This window comes from Callorhinus ursinus, unplaced genomic scaffold (assembly GCF_003265705.2).
Source record: "Callorhinus ursinus isolate GAN/ISIS: 27379988/994484 unplaced genomic scaffold, GSC_fseal_2.0 scaffold7, whole genome shotgun sequence".
NCBI classification, from domain to species: Eukaryota; Metazoa; Chordata; class Mammalia; order Carnivora; family Otariidae; genus Callorhinus; species Callorhinus ursinus.
In genome coordinates, this window is record NW_027397069.1 from 24,259,897 (window position 1) to 24,282,654 (window position 22,758).

The 22,758-nt window shown below is 37.0% G+C and overlaps 1 protein-coding gene across 1 annotated transcript in view; it reads left to right on the top strand.

Annotated features, from left to right (window-relative positions):
- OBI1 (ORC ubiquitin ligase 1) overlaps window positions 1-22,758 on the top strand; it is a 44,202-nt gene that overhangs the window by 7,677 nt on the left and 13,767 nt on the right. The window contains exons 2-5 of the mRNA XM_025875059.2: window positions 4,648-4,783; window positions 6,846-6,937; window positions 9,878-10,126; window positions 13,442-13,530. Coding sequence (XP_025730844.1) covers window positions 4,648-4,783; window positions 6,846-6,937; window positions 9,878-10,126; window positions 13,442-13,530 — 566 coding nt within the window. The remainder of the gene's footprint in view (window positions 1-4,647; window positions 4,784-6,845; window positions 6,938-9,877; window positions 10,127-13,441; window positions 13,531-22,758) is intronic.

The following is a 22,758-nucleotide window of genomic DNA, read 5'->3' on the forward strand; positions in this document are numbered from 1 at the left end:
ACAAGATCCTTACATGGAGTTGGCTCTGAGGCACAGATATAGTAATACTGTTACCTTTTCTTTTCTTTCTCTTTTTTTCTTTTTTTGAGGGATTGCTATCTGGAACCCTCTGTGTTTGTATCTTTACATTATTAAATCTTAATGCCTGGATGAAAAGTATACTAAGTTAAGCCATTATCTTCAGAGACAGAAACCGATGATCATTGTAACTAAAGGGCTTACCCAAGGTCAAACAGCTCAAGTGGCCCAGCTGGAGTTAGCCCCAGGTTTGTCTCTCACAACCTAAGCTCTGCCACTTACTGAGGTCCAGTTACAAGAGGATTCTCAGGAGTTGTCATAGAAAAGATGTTAACATCATGTGTTACATGAGATTAAGAGAGAAAATAGAACTATGCCAGATAAGATGGCCCAGGAAAAAAACATTAAAGAAAGCAGCTGTACCAACTCTGGTATTTTGACTATAAGCATCTCACTCTGATCCTCTTTTCATCATACCTACTCTCCAGCATTACTTCAGCCTTATCAAGACCAATTCGTTGACTCTGTGAATATCACTTTTTCACTGTCATCATTACCATTCATATACTCATGTCCCTTGTTAACCATGGTCATTTATTATCATCAGTCCCTTGTCTCTCTCTATCTTCTTGGCAAAAACCCAACTCTGGGTAAACCCATCTACTTATTTGCTTCCTGCCTGAAACTGAACAGGTAAAAATTGTTAAGAAAAATAAACACCTGTGTTAATTGGTTTTTGTTTATAGTAAAAATCACAGATCTCAAATAGGAACTCAGCAATGTTTGGCAATCCTGCTATATGTAAATTACTAGTAAATTTACTTTCTCCCTTTTCAAAATACTGCTTTATTCTGTTTTCTCAAGTTGATATCCCTACCCACTTCTCACTTTCAGCTGGGAATCTCACCTCATATTTAATGATTAAAATATAAGCAATTGGAATAGTTAGAACATGAGTTCTCTCATTTTTCCATCAACAGATCTTCTAACCCCTTTGCATTTGTTCTCATACCCTTGGCCTTCCCTTTTGTTACAATGAAAGACAGATCCTCAATCCCATAAAAGCCAAAACCTTTGCTTTGTGCTTTGGATTTCATTCCCTCTTGACTTCTTAGGGACTTTGCTGCCTGTGGCTCTAATCCCTCCTCTTCTTCCTCCGTCATTAATATCCCCTCTTTACTGTGTCATTCTCATTGGCATCTCTTACCATGGTCTTAATTCTTATGCTCACTCCTTCACAGCAAAACATGAAGGAATTGTCTATATTCTCTGTTGTCACTTAACCTTTCCCTGTCTTTCTCAACCTTCAGTCAGGTTTCCATTCTTACCATTTACTGAAGCAGCGCTTGTCAGTAACAGATCACAATGACTTCCATGTAATTTAATCGTATAGTCATTTCTCTTTCCATATCAGGCTCATTCTTTTTCTTCTCCTCTCCTCTCTTCTCCCCTCTCCTCTCTTATCCTCTCCTCCCCTCCCCTCCCTTCCCCTCCCCTCCCCTCTCCTTCCCTTTCCTAGGCTCTGTGCCCAATGAGGAGCCTAACACAGGACTTGATCTCATAACCCTGAGGTCATGACCTGAGCTGAAATCAAGAGTCTGACGCTTAGTTGACTGAGCCATCCAGGCACCCCAAGCTCATTCTCTTATTATTTGACATGCTTGGCCATTGTCTTCCTCTTGAAAATCTCTTTTCTTGGCTTCTTTAAGACCGTACTCTCCTGTCGTCTGGCACAGGCCCCTCTTTCTTAGGTCCCTTTGCTGGCAGTTCCTCCTTTTCCTTCCTCTGCTTGCTGGAATGCCTTGTCTCAAGCTACTCTGCCCATGGAGGGATCTCCTCCAGTCCTGTGGATTTAAATGCCATCATATTGGGTGCCTGGGTGGCTCAGTCATTAAGCATCTGCCGTCGGCTCAGGTCATGATCCCAGGGTCCTGGGATCGAGTCCCACATCGGGCTCCCTGCTAGGTGGGAAGCCTGTTTCTCCCTCTCCCACTGCCCCTGCTTGTGTTTCCTCTCTCACTGTGTCTCTCTCTGTCAAATAAATAGAATCCTTAAAAAAAAAAAATAAATGCCATCATATTTATGCCAGTGATTCTCAGACCTTCTCTTCCTCCATCTTTCTCACCTTAGTTAGTGATAGCATCAACTACTGAGTTATCCAAAACCATCTTTTAGATTGGGGAGATAGTTAACCTTTGTTGTGGAAGCAGTTACATAGAAAATACTGATTGCCTTTAAATGTGCTTCTAATGAGGGAAGCCTCTAAGAAGTAGGAGAGCATCTTGAATCTTTTTAAATGTGCACAGTTTCATGTTTTGACCATTGGCTTTCATCCATTTTAGATGAGTTCATGACTTAAAAGAAATTATATCACTGCTCTTAAAGTCCAAGGACATAACTTTTCTTTCTTTACTTGAGTTTCTTAATTTAGGGGTACACATACTTCTAGGAGTATAGTAGGAATTTAGGGTGTGTGTGTGTGTGTGTGTGTGTGTGTTGCAGAAAGCTATAGAATAGATTGGGCAGTATCTTTCTGGTACTTAGTTTTGAGAAATTTTTTGTTCTTAAAACATTTCATGACTTTAAAGATGAAAACACCCATGAATATATAATGGTGAACTTGGACGAATTACATGACTTTTTAGGAAAAAACAGGACCTGTAAAGGAAATTTAGACTTGTCTGCCTCTTGAGACTCTGACCAGGAATACCTTCTAGATAAACATTCACTCCTTGCTGTAGGTAGGAGCACTTTGGAAGAAGAGTATGAGAAGCTGTCCTTCATATCTTATTCATTCATTCATTCATTCATTCAAATTAGTTGAACTGAATGAATTAGAATTCATTTCTCCAAGAGGAAATCTAAATGAATGCTGAATCATCTTTTCTGTTTAGTTTTCATATGTTAATGTGCATAATCAAGGGAGCATCTCAGTGTTTAGAAAGCCACACTAAGACCAAGGAGTTCTTTACAGTGACACTTAAAATGATTTCCTGCCTGTCTGGATCGCCATACATCTGTGATTTCTTTAAGGTAGAGACCCCTTTCAAATTAATGAATACACACTATCTCTCTGAGGCAGACATAGAGCAGCGTAAGTGTTTTCTCTGCAGAAAGTGGTTTGTGACCCAGCAATTGCACTGCTAGGTATCTGCTTCAAAGATACAGACATAGCACATGCACCCCAACGTTCATAGCAGCAATGTCCACAATAGCCAAACCGTGGAAGGAGCCGAGATGCCCTTCAACAGATGAATGGATAAAGAAGATGTGGTCCATATATACAATGGAATATTACTCAGCCATCAAAAAGGGTGAATACCCACCATTCACATCGACATGGATGGGACTGAGGCGATGATGCTAAGTGAAATAAGTCAAGCAGTGAAAGACAATTATCGTATGGTTTCACTCATATGTGGAACATAAGGATAGCACAGAGGACCACAGGGGAAGGGAGGGAAAACTGAAGGGGGAGAAATCAGTGAGGAAACAAATTGAGGGTTTCAGAGGGGAGGGGGTTGGGGGAGGAGGTGGTGGGTGATGGGTATTAAGGAGGGTATGTGTTGTGATGAGCACTGGGTGTTATATGCAACTAATGAATCATTGAACACTACATCAAAAATGATGTACTATATGGTAACTAACTGAACATAATAAAAAATAAGCTGGAAAAATTTTTAAAAAGTGGTTTGTGGTGGTTCTGTCTCTTCTCCCTCTACTTTCTCTGTTTTCTCTTAATCTTCTGATCTCGAGTGTAGAAGGACTCTAAAGTGGTATTTTTATTATTATTATAACAGGAAACTATTGAAAATGCTATAAAGTATTTTGAGTCCACAGTAACATTACCTTGTGAATCAATGAAAGCCTAAGCATTTCCATGTTATTTTGGTTTTTATTTTAAAATTTTTGCTACTTGAAGAATATTAAGTTATTATTCCTCTGGCAGTTCCCTAATTAATGTTAAATACTGTCTTAATAGCAATCACTAATCCAGCGAGTTTTTATTGAGTACCTACTGTGTACTAGGCTGTCTTCTAGGCGTCAGAGATTTAGGAATGAATGAAATGAGGGAAGTTCTTGTTCTCATGCAGCTTCCTTTCTAATAGGAGAGATAGACATTAAATGTGTAAGCAAACATAACATCAGATAGAAAACTAAAGTAACTTCTTTCTTTTATTTTCTGTCTTATAAAACAGCTACACACAGAACACCTAGTTAATCCTGACCGAGCCGCCTAATTTCTTCACAATTTGGTTTCCTTGTGAGGTATATTTAACTGTGTTAAATACAAAACAGGACTATTTAAAACAAAACAAAAACACAGAGAAAGTAATGTGAAAGCCCTTTGTAAAATATAAGACTATATAAATGTAAAGTATTAGTATTTGTGCTTATATAAATGGAGTCAAAGATTTTTATATTTAGTGCATGTCAGTATTTCTGTCAGCATTGTTTGCTGTTTAAATTATAAACCAGTGTTTTTATAAATCCTGAATAATTTCCTCTTAAAGCACGTACTCTGCTGTACTCTAGAGAAACTATTTGTTTGCTCTAAACTAAACTTATTGGGATTCTCCCAGTTATGACTATTGCCCTGTACTAAAAGTAGTGTTTCTTTTTTCAAAGGTACGCCAGCCTGTCATATGCATCAACAACCATGTATTTTGTTCAATTTGTATCGATTTGTGGTTGAAGAATAATAGCCAGTGTCCAGCTTGCAGAGTCCCCATCACGCCTGAAAATCCTTGCAAAGAGATTATTGGTAAGGGCCTATTTTATAAACGCATAAAAACAGATTTGAAACAATTTCTAAATAGTGTATATTTGGAGAAAGACTAAAATAGACAATTTTCATGGATGTCATTTTGCCACTGTCATACGGATGGATTGGTCATTTGTATAATCTGTAAATGAACGCATGAGGGGCACAAGCCACTATGAGAAATCTTAGAGCCTTGTGGAACTAACATTATGGTAAGAGGCTATGCATGTGAACCAAGATATTAATGGTTTAAAGGAGCAGGTGCTAAAGGTCAAAGAGGCCCATAGAGTTCAGGCAAGGAAGTTCAGCTGGGAATATCAAGAAAGGCTTCATAAAGCACGTGGCCTTAAGAGATTTAAGAATGGATAAAATTTCAACTGGTAAAGATTAGGGAGGGCATTTTATACAGAGAGAATAGCATGAACTAAGGATTAGAAGTAGGAAAACACAAAGAATGTTTTTAGAAATGATCAGTAGTTAAGTTTGGTCTGACTACTGAAATAAGACTGAAAATATAAATTGAGACTTAAGTGCAGAGAATCTTGAATAATAAACTAATTCAGGGACTTGCTCTGTGGGTGAAAAGAAGAGTAGAGTGAGCCGATGATTTTGAACAAGGGAGTGGCAAGATCCAAAATGTGCTTGAGGAATGATATGTGAGTTGGGTTGAAGGGGAGAGACACAATGTGAGTATGTCAGGTAGGAGGCTCTAGCCCAGTTAAGGGGGAATGTGAGTCTGGTTTTCGGACAAAAAAGAACATTCAGTGTGATACCAGTGTGGGTAAAAGGGAGATAAAACTTGAACTAGAAGATCCTTGAAGGATTAAACATTTAAAGAGCGTTTTTAGTGTTTGGATTTTATTCTCTTCATTAAGTTATCATTCTTAGATTGCAGAAATTAAAATGATTTTTACTTGTTTCTGCTTTAGGAAAAATTAAAAGTGAATCTATCATTGGCTACGTATAGAAAACACTTTTCAGAAAACGTAAGAAGTCATTGTAATAATCCCAATTTAGGGAAAATGGACTTAGTAAGATTTTTACAGTGCAAATGGAAAGGAAGATAAATACCAGAACAAAAGAAGAACTAGTAGGATTTTGGAGCTAAGAAATCCAAAGGAGGAATCAGAGATTATTCCAAGGTTTCTTTCTTGATACCTGGGTGAAATCTGGTAGAGGAATATTTTTCTGTGTGAACTTTGATGATTAAAATAATTTGAATGTGTTTTCCCCAGCTTCTCTTCACATACCTTCTCCTGCCTTCATATCTAAGTGATATTTCATAAATTCACTCAAGTAAAATAGTTCATTCATCTTGTATTTGGATAGAATGTCCTGAAAAAGAACATCTGTAAAGTGCCTTTGCTGTCATGATACTAAGAGGTACAAAGAAAGTAACCACAGCATAGGTGACGAGCTTTCAGAAAGAATTCATTTTGAGTGTATTTGTATTGCGTTACGGGCATACAGTTAATGCTGTGATTCATAATCCATTGTAACTGGGTTGTTAGATTCAGTTAAAAGATGCATTAATCTTTTTATTTGTGTTACCAGTAACTAGGTATGTTTGAATACTTTGGTTATAATAATATATATATCATAATATGAACGCATATGTATATATAGATAGATAAACATATTGGATAATTATTTATGTGAAATTTAAATTGATAATATGGATAATATATTAATTGGTTAAATATAAATATAATCATTAGTTTTATTACCACTTAACAGTTGCTGGTATTCAAATTTTGCAGTAGTCCAAATGTGATAATTAACAAAATACAGCCTTTGCCTTCATTGAGTTTATTATAATAAGATACACAGGTAAGTAAACACCCATGATATTTTACTGAAGGTATTATGGCGTTATTTGATACTTATCTTTTCTCTAGATTGAGATAGAGAAAAGGCCTAGGTGGCAGCCCCAAGTGTGTATATAAGGGAAAGGGTAGAAATTAAGCTGGAGAACTATATAAGACAATAAGAAAACTGTTTATCTTTGTTTTCATACTGCCTAAATCAGAATAAAAGTTAGATTTTTTTTTCCCCCTTGTAGGAGGAACAAGCGAAAGTGAACCTATGTTAAGCCATACAGTCAGGAAGCACCTTCGGAAAACTAGACTTGAGTTACTCCACAAAGAGTATGAGGTAAATAATAATTATAATTTAAAATGAGGACAACACTGAATTCAAGCTAAAACTTAGCTATCTCAGTCTCTGGACTTCTTAGAGTAAATATCCAATGAAATCTTATTTTAAATGCTATTTTAAAAATATCTTACTTGGGGGCGTCTGGGTGGCTCAGTCGTTAAGCGTCTGCCTTCGGCTCAGGTCATGATCCCAGGACCCTGGGATCGAGTCCCACATCGGGCTCCCTGCTCCTTGGGAAGCCTGCTTCTCCCTCTCCCTCTGCCGCTTCCCCTGCTTGTGTTCCCTCTCTTGCTGTGTCTCACTCTGTCAAATAAATAATTAAAATCTTTAAAAAAAAAAAATCTTATTTGAGGGGCTCCTGGCTGGCTCAGTAGAGTATGTGACGCTTGATCCACAGGATCAGGAGTTCAAGCCCCATGTTGCGTATGGAGCCTACTTAATATCTTATTTGATAATTTTTTTTTCTTTTTCCCTTTTCTATTTCAAATAGAAGACAGGAACAAATATAAGCATTTTTTTTTCTTTTTTAATTTCAAATTTGTCCTCAATAGACACATCAGTTTGTAAGTATTTTCTCCTCAAGTTGGGAGAGAAAAGAAACCCTCTTCTGAAAGTCCGTCTTCCAGCCCCCACAGGGCATTATGAATGCTCTGGTAAATAGTGACTGTAACTTTCATTCCATTTTGTTTGTCTATAAATTCCCTGATAATTCTATGCCTGATTAGTTTTTGTAAAATAAATATACCTATGTCAAGTATCAGCAAAGAGATTTTGGTGTGAAATATGCTTTTTTCCTTTTTTCCTTTTTTTTGCATGTTAACCAGTGAGGTTATTGTTTTTGATTTTTAATAAAAATTGTGTATATTTGGGGAACCTGGGGGGCTCAGTTGATTAAGTGTTTGACTTCATAGGCCCAGGGTCTTGGGATGGAGCCCCATGTAGGTCTCCCCGCTCGTGCTCAAGCTCTTTCTCTGTCTCTGTCTCAAATAATAAAATTTAAAAATCTTATATATTTATGTGCCCACAACATGATGTTTTGCTATACATATCCATAGTGAATGATTGTGCTAACTAATGATTGTGCTAGCTAACTAACATAGCCATCTCCTCACGTACTTCTATTTTTGTGTTGAGAGCACCTGAAATCTACTCTGCTAGCAAATTCCAGTATTCAGTACAGTATTAACTGTAGTCATCATGCTGTACATGAGAGCTCTAGACTTATTTATCCTACATAACTACAACATTGTACATATTGACCCATCTCCTTTCTCCCACCTCTGCATTTCCCCTACCTCCCCACCCTGGGTAACCACTGTTTAACTCTCTGCTTATATATATCCAGGTTTTTTAGATACCACATATAAGTGAGATCATGCAGTAGTTTTCTTTCTTGTGAAGGTGATTTGATATGGTGATGGAAATTTTCCAAATTAGCTTCATGCTAATGGAATATGTATGTTTTGGGTGTTTTTTTTTTTTAATGTTTTATTTATTTATTTGATAGAGAGAGAGTGCGCATAAGCAGGAGAAGTGGGAGAGGGAGAAGCAGGGTGCCTGCTCAGCAGGGAGCCCAATGCAGGGCTCAATCCTAGGACCTTGGGGTCATGACCCAAGCTGAAGGCAGATGCTTAAGGGACTGAGCCACCCAGGCACCCCTGGAGTATGCATGGTTTTGAATAGTAACCATTAAACCCAGTTGTTATTTTATGTTGACTAAAGAGAGGGGGTGTTATCAATCTCTTATTTTAACACAAAATATTTTTAAGTTAAAGTATATACATGGAAACTTTCAGTTGCCTCAAAAATATTTTGAAATAAAGTGGGGCATAAATAAATGACTGCATAAATGTTCGTTCATATATGTTTTCCAATTCGTATTTGTTTATTAATGTATTAATTCCAACAAAAAACTTACTTTCTTATTTTAAATAACGCAATTGAATTTGACATGTACTGTAATTTAAAATAATAAATAGTACTGTTAACTCTAAAATGTATTCTTACATAATTAATATTTATCATACTTAGGTATTAATCAGATTAATCATTTAAGAGTTCACTGGCATATTGAACTGCTTGGAGTTTATTTTCTAACAACAGAATTTCTAACAATCTTAGTTTAAGATGAAATATCTATTATAGATTAATAAATGGTATCACAAAAAAGAGTTCTAGACCAAATGTTTAGTAATTGGATTTAAGACAGCAGTTCCAGATGGGGAAAACTAATACTTGAAATAGTCACAGTGGTAATTGAAGAACCAGAATATAGAAAAGTTAAAGTAAAACTAAAAATTAACCACATGTATTCTGAAGGAAAGTGGAAGGATATGGTATAGGGTTACACTCTACTTCAAATGCAGAAGCAAAAATGTAAACATCAAAACTATTGTGACCTTGATCAACACTGTCTTTTTTTAATTCCCCTTACTAAAGCAATTAAACATGCCTAAGAATTTTCTTCTGCGGAATCTACTTCCTTGTTGAATTCACGTGACTTGTCTCGTTTTCTGGCTTTCTTCAATAAAATCAAAGATTTGACATTTTTATTTTTATTTTATTTGTTTTATTTTTTTTTAAGTTGGCTCCATGCCCAGTGTGGAACCCACTGCAGGGCTTGAACTCATGACCTTGAGATCGAGAGCTGAGCTAAGATCAAGAGTCGGATGCTCAGCCACCTAAGCCACCCAGGCGCCCCAACATTTTTATTTTTTTAACCACAAACTATCACTGAATTAAAATGTGGAAATGCCAGCTTTTACCAGGGTCAAATACATTTTGAGAATTTCTGCCTACAAAGCTATTCTGATGCATAATGAATCTGTGTACCTACAGAATTTTGAGTATAAAATTTAAAAACACATTGACTTCAGTTTAGCATATGTATGTGTTTAGGATCTGTATCTATCTAATGGCCATGCAATTCTTTTTCAGGATGAAATAGATTGTCTGCAGAAAGAAGTAGAAGATCTTAAGAGTAAGAATCTTAGCCTAGAGTCACAAATCAAGACTATTCTGGATCCTTTAACCTTGATGCAAGGCAACCAGAATGAAGACAAGCATCCAGTTGCAGATAATCCAAATAAAATTGACCCAGAAACTGTAGCAGAGTGGAAGAAAAAACTTAGAACAGCTAATGAAATCTATGAAAAAGTAAAAGATGATGTGGATAAGTTAAAGGAAGTAAGTTGTGGTTATTTTTAAAATTCTACTGTAGTTTTTAAAATTCTGTATTTTAAGTACCTTCAAAAGTAAAATAGCCATATTATCTTCACTCATTAGAAGATTTTTGGGGAAGGACAAAAATCTCTGGATGAGCATTTATAAGCAGTAGAACTTTTTTCCTTAAATGTCATTAGCTGCCAAGAAATATCAGGTCATTCCATTTGTGACCATAATTGAAGACTGTAGTGCTTTTGTATGAGTTTGCATCTTCTTGTAGAAGAGTGACATCAGTTTAAAGGATGTGTTTCTATTTCTTCTTTGTGGTTTGCCTTAATTGTTTCTTAAGCTTATGCCCTATATGCATAAAAACAAACGTATTCAATTCTCTACCTATAAAATGGAAGGTTTGGAACATATCTTTTCTAATACTACCATTCTCTGATTTTTAATATTGTAAGTAAAGACTGAATGACTAATTCCAAGGAAGCTTTGAGTAGCTGCTTTGGAATACTCCATGTAAGAAAGTATTGTAGCTTATGAAGTGGGTTCATTTTTTTCAATTATTCCTTTCACCCAAGAAGATAAAGCATAGGTGGAAAAGGCAACCTCTAGGCTTTTTCAGTCTAGGAAAAGAGATGAGATCCATGCCGTCAGTATGAGAAGTTGTTATAATCAAGTGCTGTAGAGTTTTGTTGGCCAGAGGGACCAGGCTTTGGCTTTCATTTCAAGTTTATTCACAGCGGAAGTCCTCCACAGCGGAATCCTGCTGTGCTGAATGGAGTTGGTTTTGTGGTATCCATGTCCACAGCCTCCCATTTAACCTGTCTGCATTCACTTAAAATATTGTTACTGTGTTGAATTATTGAGTCCTGCCTCCTTGAAAACATTAATGAGCTCCTTAAAGAACTACCACCACATACTGACCCCCGGATCCTCAGTAAAGCTGAGTAGCATAGAAGTGTGCAACTTAGTGTAAATACTAAGTCGTCTTCACATACCTGCCTATAAAATAAATGTTTGAGCTCAGGAAAGGCCGTAATGAAAGAAGGGAACTTAGTGCTTTCAGAGAAAAAAGAAACTATGGATAGAATTACACTGAGTTTGTTACAAGTTTAGGGGAAGTGTGTAGTTTCTTTGGGTATTGAAGGCCAACATTAGCCGGTTGGTTTGTCCAAGAAGAGGATATAAGAAGGAAGGACAGCTGGAAAGTTAACAGTATTTATTAATCTACTATGTCCCCTTTAACTTCCCTTCGTCTTCTTGAGCTATCATTAAGTTCTACGTGGTCTCTTTTATAGTTATTAAACTTCATTTAAATTTTTGGCAATAAATGGTTCTTTGAAGATGAGGATCTGTATGAAAGCATTATTCTGGGCTTGTAAAAGTGGTGTAGGTGGTGTATGTGAAAGAAAAGTACATAAAACACAGTTTTTCTTTGCTCTTTTAAAGGTCACATGTTAAATTCAATACCCAAAGCTACACTGAGACCTCAGAATTATTTGGGATATTTAACAAGCCCATTTTGGATGCCTAGTGGTGGTATTAGGTAGTACTAGGCAATAAACGGGGGCACAAATGAATTAAAAAACGTGGAAGCAAAATTTGAATGTGAGGTACAAAATAACATACTATAAATCAAATACAGGAGTACAAAAGATTCAGACTACACAACATGATTGAAATGGACTTGTTTTCTGATGTTTCCAGGACTAGGTAAGTTTTGAAACCATTATGAGATCAGTATCGTTACGCAATCAGTATTGCAAATGCAAAATAGTTATGTGAAGTCCTAGGTGCAATGAATGGGCAGAACTTTGCGCTTTGTAATCTTGACCCACCTAAACCGAAAATACTTCTGATGGTTTAAAAAAAAAAAAAGAAAAGAAAATACCTCTGATAGTTGAGGAACCAGCCAGTCCATAATGAGGATATTAGAGAGCCACAGGACTGATGAAAGACCTTGAAATGTAGTGATACAGTATGGAAGGGATGGGGAAGAGAAGTCAAATGAGTTTCTAATTTAAGCTTGTCATCATCATCAGAACGCATTCACTAAGTGCCTCTTCTTATGGTGCTGTGTTTGAGAGCTTAATTCATTGTGTGTGTGTATGAGGAAGTAAATGACTTTCCTTGTATCTTCAGAGGGGCAGTAATAGTGTTTATCAGTCACTTAAAGAATTAACCCTCCACAGTACTGGTTAGTTTGCAACCATGAGGGTAAGTAGCTGCTCAAGAGCCCAAAAAGAACCTCCATGAGTGTAAGTGCAAGAGCTAGCTAGGCTTTGTGCCCAGAGAATGTTTTTTGCCCTTCCTCTGTTGTCATCCTCTTGGGGTATTTGTGTGTGGGTGGATGAGCAGTATAGTCAGAAGTTCTGGAAATTATTCAAAAACATTGGTCAAATTTTTGAAATCTGTTTTTAAGTCTTCTGGGTTAAGCCTTTTTGTTGACAGTTTTCGTGACCCATTCACTTTAAAATGTTTCAAATGTCAGTGTTCTAGTCAAACAAAATACATTTCTCTTGCCAAGTTAGTCAGATTGGTTTCTAGGCTAGGGAGTGTTATTCTTTGGGATTAAAAAATGCCATGACTGAGGAATTTAAATAGCTTTTAAGAAGACTCTAAAATTGAGGCACACTACTTTTTGTCTAGAATCAATATTCAACTTCTAAATTTTCTAGCAATTAATGTTTTGTTAGACAATTTTTAGGTATCATACAATTCAAAAAGAAAGTCATAGTTGGGATTTTTTTTAATCAAAAGAGAATTCTTAGAATTTTATTAGAAAATATTGACCCAATTTTGAGAGTCCCAGAAGTTGTGAGCCAAGGCATTTGGGAAAGCCTTTTGAAGAAAGAAAGCAAGTGGTTTAATTATATTAGATTTGTTATCACTAAAAAGCTATTTTTAAGTAGCAACCCAAAATCAGCTTACAGCTCATAATTCATGAGAATTAACTCTTAGCATTAGTTTTGCAAATAATTGCATATAGTCTAATGTTACCATGCTTAGAATATTCAGTTATGTGAAAAAGGAAAAAAAAAATATTTGCCATTAGTATAGTCCCTTAATGACGCTAAGCTAACTAACATAGCTGTTTATTTCCCTGGATAGGAGAATTGCAAAGTGCTTGGGGATTATGGATTAAAAATGCTTGGCTGTGTTCACAGTTTCACAAGTCATTCCCAGTGGTGATTTTAAGTTTCTGAGGACCATGTTCTGTTCTAGTATTCAATTTTCTGATATCACTCTAAAAAATACAGATGGCTCATGACATAATTTTTGTAAGGCACTTGTTTTAGTTCGTGCTTAATTATTTTCAACTCTTTTTTAAAGGCAAATAAAAAATTGAAATTGGAAAATGGTGGCCTGGTGAGGGAGAATTTACGACTGAAGGCTGAAGTTGATAACCGATCACCCCAGAAGTATGTATTTTGCTCATAAAGCAATGTTTCAGGTGATGTCAGTGTTTTAGAATAAGCTGCTATTATTGTATGTGTTTTTCATTTGACTCTTTTCATTGAAACATGTGGATTTAAATAGAATGTCTTGCCTCTAAAAGTCAAGTGTATACTTATGTTATTGGTGAAATCTTTGTGTCATTTAAGGCTAATTTTGAAGAAAGGATTTCATTCTTATTCTTTTTCCTTATCTGATTAGCAAGAGGAGTGTTTTATGTGACCTAAGACAGAAAAAGTTTCACTTGGTTTTGTATGTAACTGTTTAATAGTACTAACAGAGAGTAGGGCGATTAACGTAATGCCCTTTAGATATTCTCTGAAATAATCTTGATAGTAGTTAACATATGTATAGTGCTTTCTCTTTGCCAGGTACAACAACCTGTGATGTACTATTAGTGTTCTCCATTTACAGATGAAGAGACAGAGTCATAGAGAGATTAAGTTAATTTATCCAATCTGTACAGCTAGTAAGTAATGGAAATAGGATTTGAACCCACGTAGTCCAGTCCCAGAGTCCATGCTGTATTACATTACACAGAGAACCATTACACTATTACATTAACCATTATACTAAAAAGCATATCTGAAATAGAGTTTAAGGCATTATTTATTGAATTTTAGACTGATTTTAATTATACAATAAGTGAATCTATTCTTCCTTTATGATGGGATAGTTTTCATTCCACTCCAAGTAAGAGAGTACAAGTATTGCCCTGTTTAACAGTTTGTTTAAAATTATAAGAAACAATTGAGAGTTGAGAGTTAAAGATGGAGAGAAGATGGGAGATAGCACTTGAAGTTTTTCTTCTTCAGGGGGAAAAAAGGGTAAGCAGAGAATATAGCCCTACATCCCTTTGTGAGGTGTGACATATCAGAGCTCCACACTTTCCTTCTGTAATGACTAGACTTCATTTCTTCCTACTGGAAAAAGGCAAGGCAGACATAAACAACTGGAAATTTGTCCTACCAGAAGTAGCTCTCTGCTTACCATATGAAAAAGAGAAAACACTGCCTTTAGTAAAACCAAGTGTGGTATCAGGAAATGGTAGAATTAAACCATAATTACTCAAAGCAGAGATAACTAACCAATAGAGAAAGAAGCATAGCTTTTACTTTTAAATAGTTCCTTCCCCTGTGCTTTCCAACCTCATTTTTCTTTCACTTCAGATAATGTTCTACTTTGACAAATTAGTGGAATAAGCTTAGGAAATGTTGCTGTTATGTGGTGGTTTGAATCTCTGCTCCTCTCATTTATTGGCACCTCGCCTTGCCAGTCATAGTAATGCTTGTCCATTAGCTGCATTTCCCACAGTGTGCTGAATGGAACTAAAGCTATTTTGTCTGTAGCTTTTATTTCTTGAAAAGTTGCCCACCAGATTTCAGATTTAATGCCAGCCACCAGGATGTGTTTTTAAATATCCACGGTTCCAACCTGGTAAGTAACAGAAGAATCTCACCTGAAGAAACCTGGCCTCTGACTATCCTAACAAACAGCCACACTTCTGAATCCCATATAACTTTAGGACTTTCTATCTTTAACTTCCATTCCTTCCCTTCAGGGGAAAGGAACAATTTCACTTAAAAAACGATTTGAACTGATCCCTATTCCAGATCAATTTGCAATGCATTGAGGTATTAAATGCATTGCAGTTGATTTATAGCCTTGTTTACTCTGCATCACCAAACCCTAGTGGGATTCAGAGAGAAGCTGACCACAGCTGAAAATACCCAGATCTGGTCACCTGAAGAGAGCTCCTATTTGTATTGAAAAAATATGAAATTTCAAGAGTGTAAAAGTAAATGCAAGCAAATAAAACCATCTGTTTCATTTTGTTCCCTTGATTAGGAAGTTCCTTAACCAATTATTTTTCTTTGGTCTACTTGGTTAGGTGTCAAGGTAGCCTTTTTATGCACATAGCTTTAGTTTCCAATGTATCCTTCAAATTGCGCAGACATATTCTACAAATCATGCAGAGGAGAGAGCTTTAAGATTTAGATACTAGAGAGGAAAAAATTTAGAAAAGTGTAATTGTCAACTTGGGCTATCACAGCAAAATACTTTAGATGGAGTGGCTTAAACATTGAATATTTATTTTCTCACAGTTCTGGAGGTTAGACATACCAGATCAAGGTTCAGCAGTTTTAGTTTCTGGCAAGGGTTCTCTTCTTGACTTGCAGACAGCCACCTTCTCACTGTGTCTTCACATGTCTGAAAGGGAGTTTTGGTCTCTCTTCCTCCTTTTTTTTTGGAGAGGGAGAAAGGGGTGGGGGAAGGGCAGAAGGAGAGAGAAAAATCCTAAGCAGGCCGCATGCCCACACCCAGCACAGGGCTCGATCTCAAGGACCCTGAGATCATGACCTGAGCCAAAATCAAGAGTTGGATGCTTATCCGACTGAGCCACCCAGGTGTCCCCTCTATTCCTCCTCTTATAAGGACACCAGTTCTGTCAGACTAAGGCCTTATCCGTATGATCTCATTTAACCTTAATTACCTCCCAAAGACTCTCTTTATATAGTCAGACTGAGGGTTAGGGCTTCAGCACGTGAATTTGGCTGTGGGTGGAGAATACAGTTCAATCCATAGCAGAAGGTGTTTCTTTTCAAGACACTCAAATCATGCTGTTACCCCCAACTAGACTAACATGATGTGGACAAGGGTGACTTAAACATTTACATTGGTCTCAAGTAGAGAGTTCTGTATAAAAGTAATGTATTTTATAATACTTTAAAAACAGTGCTATAAGCTTTTAAAATGAAAATCTGGGTTATTATTTATCTTCTCTGTTACTGTTTTTCTGTTCTGTCTGTTTCCATCCATTATATCCAATCTTAAAGTGTGCCTGGATAATTTTCCTTCCTCAACTTTAACCTAAAAGCCTTTTTTAGCAGTATGTCAGATATTCTACTAAGCATATTTTTCTAGGCTTCAATAATATCTATTCTGTTCCTTGTCAAAAATCCATTGTCCTAATATCTAAACTGGTGGTCCAGAAAATGGGGTCTTTTTCTTTTGATTTTATATAGCCACTTCCTGAATTTTTCTTCTCTTCTAAAATCGTTTATTTCACTAGGGAAAACCACCATTTGTTTGCCTTTTCAGTTTTCTTTAACATGGAGTCCTAAGAGAATCACATCTAATGTTCATAACTCCACAGAGATGGTGATGTGTCCTTTTGTTTATAAGGCTGATAATTTGAAGAAAACTTACTCTCCCAGCCAGCCTGGGAGTACTGAATGTTTATTTACTTAACACTGTACAAGGTGCATTGAACTATATAAAATAAATACTCTTCTTGATCCCTAAAGTAGGTTAGGTCCCCTTGCTATAATTTCTCTTACTACTTTGTACTTTCCCTTCATAGCACATATCATAATTGCTAGTAGTTAATATTTTGTACAGCTATTTCACGGCTTTCTTCTGTCTAAGCCAGGACTATAGTTGCATTCACTATTGTAGCCACTGCATTTTATAGAGTTCTGGTTCATATTCTGCTCCTAATAATGTATTTGTAGTAAATGGATGATAAAGTTAGCTCTTTTTTTTAAAGATTTTATTTATTTATTTATTTGACAGAGAGAGAGAGCACAAACAGAGGGAGCAGCAGAGGGAGAGGGAAAAGCAGGGTCCCCGCTGAGCAGAGAGCCCGACGCAGGACTTGATCCCAGGACCCTGGGGTCATGACCTGAGCCGAAGGCAGACGCTCAACCCACTGAGCCATCTAGGCACCCCAATAAACATAGTTCTTAAGACTAGGAGGAAACGGACAAATCCCAAATGTGGTACACTTAATAGGAAAAATGGCTAGGTGGTGTTATATGCAGCTGATGAGTCACAGACTCTACCTCTGAAACTAATAATACACTGTATTAGTTGATTTTAAATTAATTGACTTTAAATTTAAAAAAATCATTGACAAAATGGGAAGGGGGGTGTGCTTTACAATAAAAGAGAATTAAGAGTCATAATAATCAGATGCAATATATGGATCTTGTTTGGATGTTGATTCATAACAGCATGTCAGAAGACATTTTGAGGCAATTGGGTAAATTTGAATATGAGCTAGATGTTAGGTGATAACAAGAGATTACTGTTAATTTTGTTTAGGTAGCTGTGGTTACCTAAGAAAATGTCCATATTTTCTTTTAGAAATGAATACTAAAATATAGACTATAGAGTATTTTAATAGAGGAAAGGGGATGTATAATAAAAAAATAAAACCCATGAAACATGGCCCCTGCCTCTAGGAAGCTCATAATCTAACGAAGTCAAGAGACACAAATACATGAAACAATTAAATACTGAACAGATTTATTCAAACAGTAGAGACTGCAGTAGGAGTTTAGGGAATGACTAGTGCGTTGCAATGATGAGAGTCTTTATCAAAGAGGCAGGACTTGAGCCTGGCTTTGAAAGATGGTGATTTCCATGAAGAGGAAGGCATTCTGAGCTAGAGGGAAACAGCTTGAGCTGTTAGAAATACTAAGTAGTCCCTTTAGTTCTAGCCCCTTGTCTCTAGTAGTAGCTACAGTTATGCTTGAGAAACATGGTGGCTTCCTTCTCAGACTGATCAGAGCAGAACTCCTCTATGTAATTTGCATAGCTCTCCATCGTGACTATCCTCACCCCACTTAAATAGCTGGTTAGCATGACTCCACTGTATCCATCACTCTGTGCTTTAAACAGAAAGGCCTGTTCTCAGTCTCCTGTTCAGTGGGGAATGCCAAGAGTGTCACACCTCCACATGGTAAAAAACAACAAAAATGAGAAGAAGCTAAGGGGTGTTAATATTCCTAAATACCCTTGGCTTCAATTACTGTTCCTAAACTGCCCAGAAATGTAGATACACTTGTCCTTGATAGAGTTAGGAGTTCCTTAGTATTTTTTTTTTTTTTTTTTTTTTTGCTTTAAGAGATACGAAGAATTGACTTTTAAAGCATTTAAAGGTTTCATGCCCTCTCTCTGAGATCTTTCTGATCGGTTGTGCCATTTTTTTTTTTTGCTCTAGGTGCACTAGGCAGGGTTTCTGCGGTTTGTGCTGGCTATTACGAGGCTTTAGTGGAGCAACAGTTCTGGCCCTCGGCTACTAACTTACCTTAACAGCATAGGGTGTTAAACTCCATGTATAAAACTCTATATATCAAACTTGGTTATAGTTGGATTAATGGCTTTCCTTTCTATAAATATGTATTCAGGAATGTTATGTGTTCTTGTCATTGTGTCTTTAGTGAGATCTATGGATTTGATAATGTCTCCCTGCATGCAGCTCTTTTACTGCACAGCAACCCCAAGGCTTGTCATTATGGACCAATCTTCCTCCATGCCCCTGCTCCTTCTGGGGGAAGATAAAGCCTCCAGATACTCTCTGGATAGTGAACAGTATTTTCTCTTATTAGTATAAGAAAAAAAGTACTCCGAAGAGGAAAGGACAGATTTCATAGATTATGACCTGGGCTTTCTTCCCTTTTTGCTGTATTTGTGTTCCTTGATGAGCCATCGCATTTACTCCCATAGCTGTAATAATCATCTACCTGTATGTCAGAGATAAAATAAAGTCTAATAAATCTTTGGTTTTACCTTTTTTCTTCAGTTGTAGATTCATATTTCTGTTTTATACCTTCACCCAAGATCCTATACCTTAAATTCAACCATATAGCATGGTGTTTAAATAAATGCTTAGCACTGGAGACAGACTACCTGGATTCAAATGTCCCTGCTTCCACTCTGCCCCTCCTTCCCCTACCGAATTCATTTTCACCATACTTGAAATGGTCTTTTTATAAAATATAAATCAAATTACATAAAAATCTCCTACTTAAAACTGTCCTGTTTTTCCCTAAAATAAAATCCAGATTCTTCACAAACTAGTCTGTGTTTGCCTGTTCCACTTCATGTTATTATCCCAACTCATCCTGCTCCAGCCATACTGGCCTTCTGTTTCTAAAACATGCTGGACTTCTTCTCTCTGCTTAGAATGTTCTGCTTCTAGATCTTAATGTGGCTGACTCCTTCTGTCATCAGATTCAGAGATGCCTTTCCTGATCATTCATTCTAAAGCAGCCCTCTGCTTCAGTACCTTCTAAGTCCTTACTCTGTCTTACTGTGATACCATAGTAATAAATAAAATCATGGCATGATGAAGCAGTATAGTGTGATTACGAGCACAGGCTCCGGAGCCAGACTCCCTAGGACTGAACTCTGGTTTTGTCTACTTACTAGCTCTGTGATTTGCGGGAAGACAGTTAACCTTTTTGTATCTCTGCTCTTGTCTTCTGTGAAATGAGGCCAAAAGTAGTATCTATCTAATAGGTTGTAGTAAGGGTTAAATAAATTAAAACTTGAAATGTGCTTATAACAGAGCCCACAGCTAGTTTATAGTATTATTGTCTTCCTAGCCCTAATCAGTCTGAAATTATCTTGTTTACTTAATAGCTTGATCTGTTTGTTGTCTGTCCCCTCCATTCTAAACTCTAAGCTCTGCAAGGGTAAGAATCTTACTGCCTGTTTCCTTTACTTGCAAAACCTCAGCACCTAAAAGGCATCTGATAAATATTTGTTGAATAATTAAATGAATAGATAAATAACACTCAATAAATTACTTAATCCCTTGGAGCCATCATTTTCTTTATATAAAATGTAGATGATGTGTTACTACAAGGATTAACAGAAATAATTTCATGTCCTTGGAACAACGTGTAGCACAAAGAACTGGTAGAGGTGTGTATCTAAATAATTGTATCCATTATCCATTCTACTCAAAAGATTGTTTATCCTCTTGCTTTGTTCCTTATCCTCCTTAATGGCTTTACTACTCATCTGGTTGCCTCAGATAAAAACCTCAGTCTTCTGTTTCTCCACCCCTTCCCCTCATCCCACACCTAATTGTTCAGTATATTCTATCTGTCCTACCTCTTAAATGTCTTTGTAATCCATCTTCTCATTCCCACTAGTTTAGATCCACATGATTTCTTGCTTAGTCTATTTTAAACAACCTTCTGACTGCTTCCTCTTCTTTTCCACTCTTAACCCTAAAGCATCTGCCTTATTGTTGCCAAGATTCTAGAATATAAATTTGATCATCTCACTTCCTTGTTTAATAACCTTTGGTGATTCCCCATTGTCCTCAAATTAAAGCCCAAATTTCTTCATAAGTTTGTGAGGCTCTTTACAATATGACTTTAGCTTTGGCCTTTTTGTGTCCTCTCCAACCTTCCCATTCTTACACTCTGCTTTGGCCATGCTGAATTTCTCCCTGGGCCCAGATTCACCATGTTATGACATGGCCTTTGCACCTTAGCTCATGCCTTTTCGTTTGTTTTCCCTGGTCCTTCCCATTAGCCTCTCCCTTTTTATTCTGCTTTGTTAATTCCTCCGCAGTTGTTACTCTTATTTGTGAAGCCCTCCATGATTTCCTAAGATGGAAGAAACACTTTCCTCTTGTTCTTCCCATTGTTCTTATATTGTTATCATATATTATTATTATATTATTATCACATGGTATACTGACAAGTTCCATGGCTGTCATGCTCAGTTAATCTACCGGCTAGCTTCTTGGAGCTAAGACATATTTATAAAAATGCATGCCATATGTATATCTGTATAAAATACATGTAAGTGTGTGTGTGAGTGTGTGTGTGTGTGTGTGTTCCTTCTCTGGAGACTGGCAGAAGGAAGGAGTCCTTATACTCTAATACTCCATGCTGTAACGTGGAAGGAACTAATCAGGGAGTTAAGATTCTGAGCTCTCTTGAAGCTTAAAGTACAAAGAGTTTACAGGGACAAGAAACTCCCAAGATTCTTGGCATTTTCTCCAAATGAGAGCAGAGGGATTCTGAGGTTTTCCTGAGTCATACTAGCGATTGGGAGCAAGAAAGGGGAAAGGAGGAGGTGATGTTGCTGGGCTTCTGGACGAGATTTCTTGTCTGAGTTGCCTTTCTTGAACTGGATTTATCCTGCCTTTTGATCTGTCTCCATGCTGACTCTGAGCTGTGGCTCCTGGGTTCACAGTTCTCCTCTTCCTAAACTGTGTCTCAAGACATGTCAGTACCATCCAGACTACTCCTGTCTTTCGACTTCCTCAGCAGCACCTCTGGTCTAGCTGGCCTTGGCTATTGTCCCTTCTTGACCTATTCTGGCCTTTTTTCTTCTAATGATTCTGCGCTGACAAACGCCATGATTCCTGGTATTTGACCCCAGCCTGATCTGATGACTGATTCTGCTATGCCCTTTGGTTTTCCCGGAAGGGGAACTTTTAGACTGTCAGGGGAGCCTGATGATACCCTGGGGCCAGACTGTGACAGCCAGGTGTGCTCAGGCCCCTCAGCCGCCTGAGGGGCCCTTCTCTGGGTATTCAGCTAATTGGGGATGGACAGTTTCTGCAGTTTTCTGTCACCTTGTCTTTATTGTATTGATAAGATATTTTAAGAGCCTGCAATGCATGCTAATGACTAAGCAATAAGGTTGTTGGGATGATTAGGACCTGCTTGAGAAATAGAATGTGTTCTACACTTTTTGTTTTCCTTTCTCATATCCTCTCAGCATACTTTAAGTCCTCAGTAACTGTCATCAGAGTAATAATTACAGGGTGGCTGGATCACAGTTTTTGTTTTATTTTGTTTTAGATTGTTTCTCATGTTAGTAAACATTCCCTTTGGAATTGGAAGAATAAAAAAACAGATTGTTCCTCATGGTGAGAGAGAGGTTGATTTAACTGTAGTGAAAAATAGATAGATACCAGTCAGGAGATTTTTAAGTATGCTTTTTTTCATATAACAGTAGTTGTCCTGTTATACTGTTGAGATTTTGTTGTTAAGGTTATTATATTTGGGAAAACATGTAAGTCCTTTTTTTAGAACTGTAAAAAGATATGAAATAGCATGTCATAGGTTATTTCTTTCCACGAAAGATTAAGATCCCCACTGATGTCCTGTAAACTTCAAGGCTGATTTTTTCTTTTGGGGCAGAAAATTAGGGCATTTCTATGTGGAATTGAAATGAAATATATTTATCAAATAAAATGGAATTTATTCCATAGTAAAAAGAGTACTCCATCTTCAGAGGCAGTCTAATAGCCCTTTTTAGAGACCACAAAAGAGAATCTGTTCTTCAATTTACATATGCAGCCCAACACTAAGGTTGTTTGTGTTAAGAATTTCTAGGTATCTCAGCAAGAATTTTCAACATCACAGTTTTCA